This window comes from Nilaparvata lugens, chromosome 1 (genome assembly GCF_014356525.2).
Source record: "Nilaparvata lugens isolate BPH chromosome 1, ASM1435652v1, whole genome shotgun sequence".
NCBI classification, from domain to species: Eukaryota; Metazoa; Arthropoda; class Insecta; order Hemiptera; family Delphacidae; genus Nilaparvata; species Nilaparvata lugens.
The window spans coordinates 76781128-76793488 of record NC_052504.1 but is presented as its reverse complement, the minus strand read 5'-3'; the positions used below and the strand labels follow the sequence as shown (position 1 = coordinate 76793488).

The 12361-nt window shown below is 31.8% G+C and overlaps 1 protein-coding gene across 7 annotated transcripts; it reads left to right on the top strand.

Annotated features, from left to right (window-relative positions):
* The first annotated feature begins 721 nt into the window (after window positions 1-721).
* Window positions 722-10393, top strand: LOC111064232. 7 transcript variants are annotated; one of them, XM_039443538.1, is made up of 4 exons: window positions 722-2134; window positions 4220-4293; window positions 5520-5565; window positions 6499-10393. In XM_039443538.1, the coding sequence occupies exons 2-4, from the start codon at window positions 4234-4236 to the stop codon at window positions 7881-7883; spliced, it is 1491 nt and encodes a 496-aa protein (XP_039299472.1). In that variant the 5' UTR covers window positions 722-2134; window positions 4220-4233; the 3' UTR covers window positions 7884-10393. The 7 variants fall into 7 exon arrangements, with proteins under 7 accessions (XP_039299472.1, XP_039299477.1, XP_022207620.2 ...); XM_039443543.1 differs by having other exon boundaries at window positions 4140-4293; window positions 6502-10393; XM_022351928.2 differs by having other exon boundaries at window positions 4140-4293.
* The last annotated feature ends 1968 nt before the right edge of the window (window positions 10394-12361 follow it).

The window sequence follows — 12361 nt, the reverse complement described above, 5'->3', positions numbered from 1 at the left end:
ATGATCCATAGCTAGCAATATTGGATGATTGGGGATTGAGAGATAAAAAAATATGTTTTCCTCGTTCTTGTAGTGAAGTTTCCAATATCGACCAAGATTTCTATTTTGAAAGAATCCATTTTCAATGCACATTCTATTAGCATCATGTTACCATAATTTTTTGATCGATATCAAAAATATATCTGCTCTAACTTTGACCGAAATAGATTTACCGTCCACTGGTCAAACTCACTTAAGTCTACGAAATATATATACCATATACCATAATACCATAATTATATTTTTCAATGTTGAGTCAAGTCTAGGACAGTTTAGTTTTGTTGCAATCTTTCAATTACAATATCTTAGTACAAAATGGAGCACTGAACATTAAAGCACAATCATGCTAGTAAGTATTATTGAGTTCCATACAATATCATTGCTTTAATAACTTCACATTCTAAACATTGGAGTGACTGTATATCCGAGAGATTTTACTAGTCTTTAAAAGTACATTACCGGTAATTTGAATTATTGTGTACACTACCGTATTCCTTTGAATAAATTTTACTCAATCAAAATGGAGTCATAAAATCAACTCTCGTGCTAAAATTTACACTCAACTACATATATTTCTATTCCATTATGACTTAATGACTAATAAACATCATACCAACTTAGAATGTGTTCATAGGTCAATAAATCTACTAGTTAATTAGAAAATGTTGAAACTGTAATAAACAGTGATAAATCTGCATCATATTTATGGAAAATTTCACCCTGTACCTGGTGCTCAAAGCAACCTAGCAGGTTGAGAGTAGAATTTGAAGAACTATTGTAAGATTTTGTGTAATAAAAACTTATGTGAGAATTTTGTTTTTTCCAAGTTTTTCAATGCATCATTAACCTGCGTATATAATGAAAAATTGAACTTAAAAATTCAAATACCGTAGGCCTACTACTGAACTTTTGATATGAAATTGATATTTACTAACTACATAAAAATAATACGAAATTGGAATATACAAACTACATAAGAATCTTAGAGCTGCGTTTACATCAAAATGGTCAATTATTCACAAATAGTTTTCTACAAAATGTTGCTAATCTTCTTGTATAAAACAAAATACTCAAATGTAGAGCAACAAGAGTTGTCAATTTTGAGAGTTCGTACTGTAGTTGGAGTGGCCTAGTGGGGGAACCGGGGAAGATCTTGTTGGCAACTTGAGTGGGAAACAAAACTTTTGTTGAAAACAAGGATTTTCACAAGTTGACAAAAATTTTCAGAGATTTCAAAAAAATTGTCGCAATTCAGTTGTAATAAAGCTTAGATTACAACTGTATAGTGTAAATGAAGCTTTAAATGATCAATGGAATATTGTTTCCCCCAGATTTATCAAAATTCACATTCAGCCTATATCGAATACTAGGAAAAAACTTTTGAATTAGAAACTTTGAGAATTTTTTGTTTATTGCAAACCCATTAAAGCTCAAATCACACAGGAGGCGCGCCGCCTTTCTCAAATTAATATTAGCATTATTACAGGCAAGCACGCTTCCGGTATAGTCTAACTCGTCACTTACACCCCCATTTGCACAATAGTCTGTTAACTTCTAATCCCGATTAAATCCACCAGAGCCAATCAGAGAAGCCTTCTTTTCAAAATAGCCTTTTCTGATTGGTTCTCGTGGAATTTAATTATGATTAAAATTCAACAGGCGTTGTGCAACCGGGCCCTTGATGCTGAATATTCAACCAGATGATTTTTAATTTGGAAGGTGCAGTGCGTTTTCTGTGTGCTTTAAGTTTAGGAAAGAACTAATAATATTATTTCTCAACAAGTCTACAGATAGAGATAAATGAGAGACTGCATCAAGTCCTAATAATTAATTTAATGACTTGGATTTTAGTTCAATAATTTTTAAATTTTCAACCAATTACAAAAAGATGGAACGGAATACATTATTATTGAATTTGGTGATCAGTTAGGAGTAAGGAGAAAACATACGCTGTGTTTCTATGATTGTTTTTTTAATCAGCAATATGATTTACTATCCATATGTAATGTGGTAGGATGTGGTAGTTCTCAAGAAATGAAAAGTGAATAAAGTCAAGTATAAAAAACAAATAGCAGCACAATGAAAATAAATTAACGTATGTACTATTTAATAATAATTTTTATGACTAGTTCACCACATTAAAAGCTGATTATTTTACATATAAAATAGACGGAATTTTGCAGAGAAAATCGAGAAAAGTGTAAACAATTTTTATTTTATTGTTTCAAATTGAGTATTTTAAATTCATCATCTTCAAGAAATGTTGCGGGGATCAATAATTATTTTAGTAGTTGGTTTTCATCCATCCTTCTGATTTACAATTGGCCACATAAATCGTATTTATGTGAGTTACTGGTGACAGGTAATGATGTTAATTTATTCTCATTGGAATTGATCTGAAATTGACTCATTATTATTTGATGTGAGTCGATATAGGCTAAAAGTAAAAATTTAATTGCATAACTTACTTATTCAACTACTTATCTTACTTATTTACTGATGTACGAATAAATTTTAATCTACATAAAGGATTCTAAATTAACTCATAAAGAGAATAAAACATCCTGTTCCTCAAAGTGTTTTTTGCTCGACTTAAATAAGTAGTGTTAGTTGTGAGTGTGGGAGATAATAATTATATGCTCAAAAAATCATTCATATTGATTAGGAATATTTCTATCATGAATGAATAAAACGATTGCTATATTGATCCAGTTGGGGAAAAATCTTGGTCTCCCTATGCTGCAATAAGCTTTTTGTCGTCAGCAAACCACAAACCATCTATAAACGGTACTTTCATAATATGATAATTTAAGTAGGGTAATATTTCAAGTTGAAAAAAGTTCAAATCATAAAAATAATATAATATATTTTTATGATATTAGAAAAATATTTTCATAAATAATGACTCGAATATAAGAGTTGTATAGATTAATGTGATGGTTAGATAAATTAATTAAAAAACTTGCAGAATGTTATGGAGATGTTGCTTTTCCAAATTTCAGCACCACTGAGATCCTTTTCAAATTATAGATAAAATAGGATAACTACTATTTATGATAACAAAAATAATATGCTTAATATGTTTTGAAAGCTTATTAGGCTTTTCGTATAGCGAATCAAGCAAAAGCTTTCTTTAAAAGTATTAATGAATGAGAACTGGAGACAATATTGACTTCTGATTCCTGTAAATCGAATTATTGATCAGCTTAGAAGCAATAATTGACCATTGAGCATGCAATGAAACAATCGTGAAGGTTTCTGTCACTCAATCCAAGAAATCTTGATTGTTCCAAAGATTAGAAACTATTTATTCTGTTTGCCTGTAATGATAGCCTGTCATATTGGATTTAGATGTTCGACAGGCCTATCACAATTAAACACAAAAAATCCTCTGAAAATTGATAGGTGATAATGATTCCCCTATGAAGCATGAAGCATTAAATAATTATTGAAGATTGAACACAGGTTTGGGATTATATTGCCTTATACTTCTTCGAAACTGATGAATTCATGAAAAGGAAATTCATTTTCCTAAATTAATTTTCAAAGTAGATTACAAATAGGCTACAATCGTCAATATAATACATTTTATTCTTGAGTTTTAACACCACTAGAGTGGAATAACTCAGGGAATATACTTTGAGTAGACTAAATCACTACGGTACCTACCGTATTCTCTTGAAAATTTTACTTTCTGAGGAAGACTCACAAAACAATTAATAGAATACAGTTTTATTCATGTATTGTATCACTACTACAGAAAATAGCTCACTTTGGGTAAACAAGACCGATATTTGAAAATTTTATTCTTTGAAGGTGAAATAGAACAAGGATTTATATAATTATATAATTTTTATTAAATGTGTAGGCAAAAAATAATTAATTGGCAACAGTTATACTATAAATATGAAGACATTTAATAATACGCAAAATCGTTCTTATTATTTCAGGACTTTAACATTTTTATTGTGAATAATGATTATACATATTTAACGTTAAAGATTCCTTATAATTAAATTATTATGATCAGTAGAATCATACCGTATCCATTCATATTCACTAATACCATATTTTCTACCAACTGTTTATTGAAATTTCAGTCAATATTGATATGCAGTATGGCAACTGAATTTATTCTTGTCGGTTTTCTAAATCTCTATTGACAAAAAATTGATTCCAAGGATTTGAGTTGAAATGTTTCTCATCTCAGAATCTTCTAGAATTCTTATTGTTGTTTCACTCCTGCATTTTGTGGTAAGTTTACTGTATCACTTGTGGTTAATAGATCAGATCAATTCAATTTATTGAAAAGTGAATTGTTAGTATTATTATATTGATAATGATGAAAGTGCGACCATACCAAAGAATCGCTAACCTAAAATGTGAATATGATTGTCAGTCCTAATTCCAATTTGATAGTAGTTTAAACTTGAAATAAATGAATAGAATGAATTAAAAGTTAAAACAGATTTCAAAATTTTGATATTAGACCCGATTGCTTGAATGTGATATTTAGTTGAAATTTTGTGAGAAATATGCATTTAAAGAATTCGACTGGACTAAGCTTAATCAAAATATTTGTTGTTGCTTAGGAAACTAGAGGAATTTTATTTAAGTGTTATAAATATTATGGATTTATGAGTTTTATACCCTTTCAAATCTCTATGAATCAATCATTGTACTGTTGCAATTTATTCTTTATGCTTTTCTAAATTAATGAAATTAATCTAAATTTCTGATCCAGCTCCACAATCGATGAAAGGAATGGATACATGCAGGCATATATTATTTTCTCATTTCAGTTTCCAAGTGATTGAGTTTTCTAATATAATTAGTTGTTTGTTGTATTTCACCACAAATTATTGTTCTCTTATGAAGTATTTTAATAGGACTACTTGAATGTTTTATTATAGAAAATTACTAGTAGGCTAGATACCGTTTCGATTCATTTTCACATAAACACGACTGTTTTCGACATTTATGTCATTCTCATAAATATGACACTTAAGAATGTCATAGATCTCGAACTAGTCGTGCTTATATGAAAATAAGACAAAAGGGTACTAGTAATTTTCTATCAATTAAATTTTGTTCTCTATATAGAATATGATCGTAGTTTAGTTATGATCGTATTTTGAGCGTTATTTAAGGTTATTTTCCTACATATTTTTCAATTTACTATAGGTGCAAAGAACGTTCCTGCCAGCAGTACACAAGATTTATTATGAATTTGTGGAGAGCGTCCTAATGGTGGGACGTTATGTCCTTCCATTAGGCCGGTGTACACTCTATCATTAAGGTTATTTTCCTATATATTTTTCAATTTACTATAGGGTCAGATCTGGCATTTTTTGACTGACTGAATAAAAAATCTAGGTAGGCTACTATCATTCAAAAAACTATTATGGGGATCATTATTGATTATTATAATACTACATTATAATACCAGTCTGATGAAGTTTGATTAAATCATTTTTCAGCTCACTGGTTCCCTTTGTGAATTCATACATGAAACAAATTTCGCTGGTAAGTTTTCCAGTAACTTCATTTTTCCAAGATTTTTTTGGATCTATCTTAAATTCACTTGTTGGAGAATCATATTTCATGACAGATGAGCTCAATCATTGATTGGAAACTATCGCAGAGTACAGGGGAGATCATAAATAATCAATGTAATAATGAGAAGTTCCTACTTGATCTATTTAGTCTAAAAATATTCTCAGACAAAGATTTTCAATCATTATGTCTCATTTATACTTGTCAAAATAGTCATATTTCTTAATAGAGTTTATCAATATAATTGATATGAATAGGGCTATACTCGACTGCATCATTCATTACTAGATTTCTAATTACTACAGATAATTCCTATGGTACTACTTATAATTCAAGTCCTGATAAATGAATAGGCTACCACTCTTTACTAATAAGACGCAATTGAGACTTTAGCCAAAGGACGCTCAATTTGATTGAAGATTCCCTTATGATTTGTCTTGAGTTCACAATTCAAATTGTCTTGACTACTTTGATTGGATCGATTCTGAATACTATTACTTGCTTTTATTTCCAATAATTTAACAATTCGATGTGTGACTGGAATATTCGTTCTTATGTCATCTACATAGGCTAGCTATATTCAAGTATCATGCAATCTTTTAATCAGAAATTGGAGAGTTCGAGTCGATGGGTCTCATCATATACTACGAGTACCAATCCAATAAAACACACCTAGTTATCAGCTAATGCTCTTCATACTTATGTCAGGTCGTCAGTAGTCATTTAAAACACTGCTGACCATTTTTTGAATCCCCCCTCCAAAAGATTTCAAAGTCGTAGTCTGTGTCAAGACTTAGTAGTCCAATAATCCTTTTCATAAGTGCGAATTATAAATATAAGTATAGCCTACGATTACGATATATGCATTTGTTAATATTCGATTTTGTCCTTTGTTTTGCCTAGTAGATAAAAACTTCAAATTGTCCAATGAAGTTCTTGACGATAACTACTTGTCGAAGCATGATGGAGAAGGACGTTCCACATTTACAAACTCTCTAGATAGTGTCGAAGATTTAGAGAGAGCCCTATCATATTCTGAGCTTATGAAAGATTTGAACGAAGATGATGAAATTAATGACTACCTGGAAGTCTCATCGAGGAATAAGCGAGAAAATACATTAGTGAAAAAACGAAGACATTATGATGAAGACATTGATGGTAGTGAGTCAGCGTTGTACAAGAGAGGTGGTGATAATGCAGTGCTTGGGAATTCCAATGATGAATTCGGTCATGATGGGAAAAAGAGTTCTCGGAGGCATGCAATGGCAGTGAATGCTGGGGGTGTACAAAGGCCGATGATGAAGTCTGGTGATGAGTCACCAAACCGAATGGTCCACCATAACCATGGAGGTCCTATAAAACATACACCAAATTTCAAACACAATTCAAACTGGGAATCGTCATCGGGAAACGTCATGAAACAGACGGAATCTTCTTTGTTTGGTACAAGCAATAGAGATGTGCAGTCTTGTCACCCCGCTACAAGCCGGCCCAAAGTGACAACACACCCGCAACCAACCGACAACAACGATAAGCACAGTAAGGAATATGAGGACATGTTGAAGGGAAAAGTGGCTGAACGTCTTGTGGCTGTGATTCAAGCAAAAGTTTGCAAATCACCAAAACTTGCCCAATTTTTCGGAAACTGTCAGGGAGGGACCCCAGCTAAAGACAACGGATGGGAAGCAGAGTGCAATCCTCTTTTTAAACCCGAAACAGTGAAGGAGATAATGACACAAATGGAGAATATTAACACTTCGGAGACTTGTCACAAACTTCCCCCAAAGCTCTACGAGTTTCTTGAGTGGTTGATCAAGGTGAAGCCAACCAGGAACTCAGCTCCCAGGAAGCAGCGAGGCTTTTGCGACCAGTACACAGACTGCGCTAAGGGTGACAGCTCTTTTCTATTTCGCGCTTTCGACCAAGAAATGGGTCATCCGAACGAAAACAGTGACCGATATCGCAGGAACAGCTATTTGTATCAACAGGATAACGATTTCTACGCTGACGATGACGGAACATCCGCTCAGCTGATCGATTCCCTCTCACAGACGCTGACCCAGTTGGACGTTATAGAAGACACCGATTCACAAAAACAAACTAAATCAACCAGATCCAATGAAAATGCAATTGCATCACTGGAAAGCGACGGAGATGAAAGAACAATCTACCTCGAGTCGATACCCAGATCGGAAAGGAGTTTGACAGCAGATGCGGTCAGAAATGAGAGTGTCGGCTTTGATTCAGCGTTGGCTGAAGGTGTACCCGTTTCTGAAGAGGACGAGTAATATTGATTCAACTATTCAATTTAAATTTCCTGGTTGGTTAGTTGGAGAAAGTATGATGGAAAATAAATTTAGAAAATATCTACTTTATTTATTAAACCAGGTTTTGAGTACTTGGGTATTTTCCTAAATATTAATGGCATTGAAAATTTATCATTAGCCTATCTCATTTGAATAGAAAATTCTTATTCTCTGTCTTATCCCCAATGCATAGGAAATTCTTGAGAAAAACAATCCAAAAGAATGTGCTTGTTGACTGGATATATGAGAAATATCACAGAAAATTTATTTTATTGCTGGGATTGAATAAATTCATTATTATCATGATATTGAAGATAATGGAATAATTTCATTAATAAATGGCATATAAATACTTTCAATAATTTGTCATATCTCATTATATTGACCATTGGTAGGTCTAATCATCAAACAATCATTAATTTACCTAGTATCAAATTATTGTGTATTATTACAATGAATTCATAATTCATCTATATATATGCATGTTGAGTTATTATTGATATGATATAAATGAATCTCTAGATAAACTATATTTATAAACATAAATTTATATGTCTCATGAGCCTCAATTCATAATTTATTCATATCTCAATATTAATACAAAATTCAAATTAATTTATTTGCCATAAAATAATACAGATTAATAAAATAAATATTCCAAATTTGAAAAAAATAGCACTACCGGCAAAGAAAAATTTGTGCGCCGGCAGTAAAATATTAGGTGAAATATTTCACCTAATAATATGTTTTTCTTTAATCATGTTTATCCCTCTTGTCCAATCTCAAACTACGGTGGAAGTAAGGAGAATAGTGTGAACAACTAATTGTTCTGAAACAAGTACCCACAAGTAGCCTAATTGTAATATGAACATCAGTATCAGGACAGTTTCAGGAAACTATGAAACTGTCCAGGAAATACCTCTCAATGATAATAGTTTTTTAAGATTAACAGTGAATGGAGGAACCCTCCCGTAGAAGCGGTGGGAACTAAAAAACATAAATATAGAAGTAGGGAAAATGAAACTATTAATGCAAAAAGTAAGTTTACAAATAATGTAGTAATCTTCCATCAAAACATCCAGCACTTTGAGTCAAGAATATACTCCTTAATAATCACATTGCTGGAATTAAAACCGGATATCGGTTAGTAGTAACTGAACATAAATTAGATGAAAATGAAATTCAAAGAATCAAAATACCAGGATATTCCTGTATGAGTTGGTATGTAGGAAAGTCGTTTAAGGGGGGAGGCGATTTAATATTAGTATCTGAAGAGCTAGTTGGATGCAAAAACATTATGGTAAAGGCAATAACTGTTATTAATGATGATAACATCTTTGAAACATGTATGATAGAAATAAAAATAGGTAAGAAAAAATACATTGTAGCTGGATTGTATAGAATTCCTTCAGAGAATATAGAAGTGTTTCTTGATAAATTGAATAGATTTTTAGTAGAAATTAGCAAAATTAACCAGAATGTTGTAATCGGAGGATTTCAATGTGGATGTTTTGAGGGAGGGTAAAAAGAAATCAGATTTTATAAATGTAATGAATATGAATGGATTTAGACATACTATAGAAATACCTACTAGAATAACTGAAACTTGTAAATCAGCAATCGAGAATTTCATTACCAGTCTCTATTATAGTGGAATGTTTGATAACAGCTCTATCAGACCACGATGGGCAAATTTTCCATATTCAAACACAAATAATAAGTGTGAAGGTTTAAAGACTAAAACAATGGGTAGGAAGTTTGGGAAGTCCCAAATTCAGCGCTTTATAAATGATCTGGATAAATTGGATTGGACTGAATTTTATCAGAGTCCTGTAGAAAACAGATTTTCATACTTCTACAATTTGCTCAAATATTATTTTGATTTTCACTTTCCGTTTGGTAGAATAGTAAGAGCGAAACAATGTAGTAATAAGTGGATTGATAATGAGATTGTCGACGAACATGAAAGGCTAATTGAAATGCATCAGCGATACAGGAAAGACCAAAGTAATATAAATTTAAAGAAAACTATAAAAGCACATAAAAAGCATCTAAAAAGAATTATCCTCTATAAAAAAGTATTATATTGACTCAATAATAAAAAATCAACAAATGTAAACAGAACAGTATGGCAAATAGTTAACAATGAAACAAACAAAAAGGACAAGAAAGTTATTAAAAATATTGTACTTGAAGAGAATGGTATAGACATAGATGATCCGTATAGAATTTCAAACATGCTAAACAATGATTTTGTAGGGATGGTTGACACTCATGTCATCCCTTATCTAACCAAAAGCCTGTACATTTAAAAGACAATATTATATATAAACACTAACGAATCTACATTCCCACGGCAAGTAGATGTACATAATTACAACACAAGAAATAAAAATAATTTTACAATAAAGAAACACAATAAGGAAAAAATATAAACAAAGTCCAACGTACATGGGAATAAAATTTATTGGTTGTCTCCCAGGTTGCATAAGACATGAACCTGATAGATCAAAATTCAAGGAATTGCTGAGAGCATATTTGATAGATTTAGCATGCTACAGTATAAACGAGTTTACTGTAAAGAATGACTTTTATACAGTCACTATTTCTCTTTAGCTTTAAGTTAGTTTTTAGTTTTTGAATTTTTCATATACATTTTCATGTATGTTTTGGAAAGAAATAAATGATTGATTGATTGAGTATTGGAATAGCCCATTATAATTTTCTTATAATCCACTGTCAAATATTATGTAAATATTCATAATATGCACAATAATTATTATTATCAACTTATAAGGTTGGTATATAATTTATTGTGACCCAGCTGGACAGCAAGAATGAATAATAATATCCTTATCCAGTGAAGCAACAAGCAACCCAGGAGAAGGATAGAAAGAATGTTACGATACAAAATATTGTTACAAAGAGTAGAAAGTACTTTGTTGAGTCCGTCGATGGAAGAAGTTCTAGTTTTCACTACTAGAGAGCAGCTACGCCCTTTTGGCAGGAGAGTAGCTTCACTCTCAGACGTGTAGGTAACACCGAGGTGTATCACTATAGTGAGGTTCACGTTATAATGGCAGTGGATAAATATAGAAGAACAGTGTTGTCTGTTATCTGCCTTAATTAATTATATTTCTACATTGTCAAAAACAGTTTTGGCATCGTTGCGGTGCTAGAAAAAGATAGTACCACCTGCTTTGTCGAATAATAGACAAGGATAGTAACATCAAAGTTAATCAAATACTGTCATTATAACGTGAACCTCACTGTAGCAAAAATGCTCTTCAGTAACAATAATGGCTGAGCGAAAGCTCAATGAGAAATTTTAATATGTACTTCGAAAAGTCATAAATCTCCTGGTTTCCTAAAAAAAATATTCATGATTTTCATTATTAATATAATATACAGACGTAGGACAATATTTTGTGTAAATACTTTCAGACTGGAGTGCTTTCGAGTTCCATTAAACCCTTTCATAATATTGTTCTCACATGAACATGTCGCCATCAAGGGGAAAATTGATAAATACATGGCAGTTCGTAATGTGAGAGATATTATGATCTTCATGATTTAGTTGCATTGGTCCACTTCCCTATAAAATACCTGACGATATGACCAGAGTGAACATTGTGACGCGACCAATAAGAAATAATAACCACTAAGTCAAAGGTCTCTGTAACTGTAAAATTATTATGACAGGGGTGACGCAGACTGCGTCATGAAATTTTGTGGGGAGGATTGAAAATCAAATCTGGGCTTCCATTTTCAGGGGTGGGGGTGCGTCCATGGGTTGGGGGAAGGGATCATCCCTGATAATAAGATAATATTTCGAATGAAAGTGGGAACAACCACAACAAATATGTAATTGATTGAAACTGTGTCTATATTACCTTGCTAATAACGTTTTATAGCCAATTTGTATATAGGTTGAGAAATGTCTAAAAGGTTTCGCAAAAAGAGATGAAGTTGGTTCCTTCACTTGTTCTACATGTAGAACATGTTATTGATTGTAGAAGTTATTGATTTTCTGAGTTTCGATATTTTCGTGAGTATATTTTTATTTGAATATTCAGTATATTATTTATATTATGATAGTGTGGGGGGGGAATTATGTACCTGCTGAACTGCCTTCACATGAATAATCATAAATATTTTTTAGTATTATATTATACTGTGAAGGATACTGGAAATACTCCAAGTTAATCTTTTGTAATCGAGTACCCTTTGTATTGGAACAGCAAAATCAATTGAGTCTTCTTCAACTGCTCCAATATTTCGATTAGGCTATAGGCTATAGGTAATAATTTATCGGAACTCCTGGAATCTGAGTTGAGTAGACTTCTATTGAAAACGTCTCATCACACTATTACTGCTCCAAAACCACATTTCATACTAATAGTTCAAGGTTGAAATTCTTAGTTTTTGATAGATAAAAAATTCAAATAGCAAACTCTCCT

Excerpts from the sequence above, each read along its gene's own strand:
- LOC111064232 (XM_039443538.1), top strand. The coding sequence starts at position 4,234 with ATGTTTCTCATCTCAGAATCTTCTAGAATTCTTATTGTTGTTTCACTC. Across the intron at positions 4,294-5,519 it reads TTTCACTCCTGCATTTTGTG|CTCACTGGTTCCCTTTGTGA; the intron begins GTAAGTTTACTG and ends ATCATTTTTCAG. Across the intron at positions 5,566-6,498 it reads ACATGAAACAAATTTCGCTG|TAGATAAAAACTTCAAATTG; the intron begins GTAAGTTTTCCA and ends TGTTTTGCCTAG.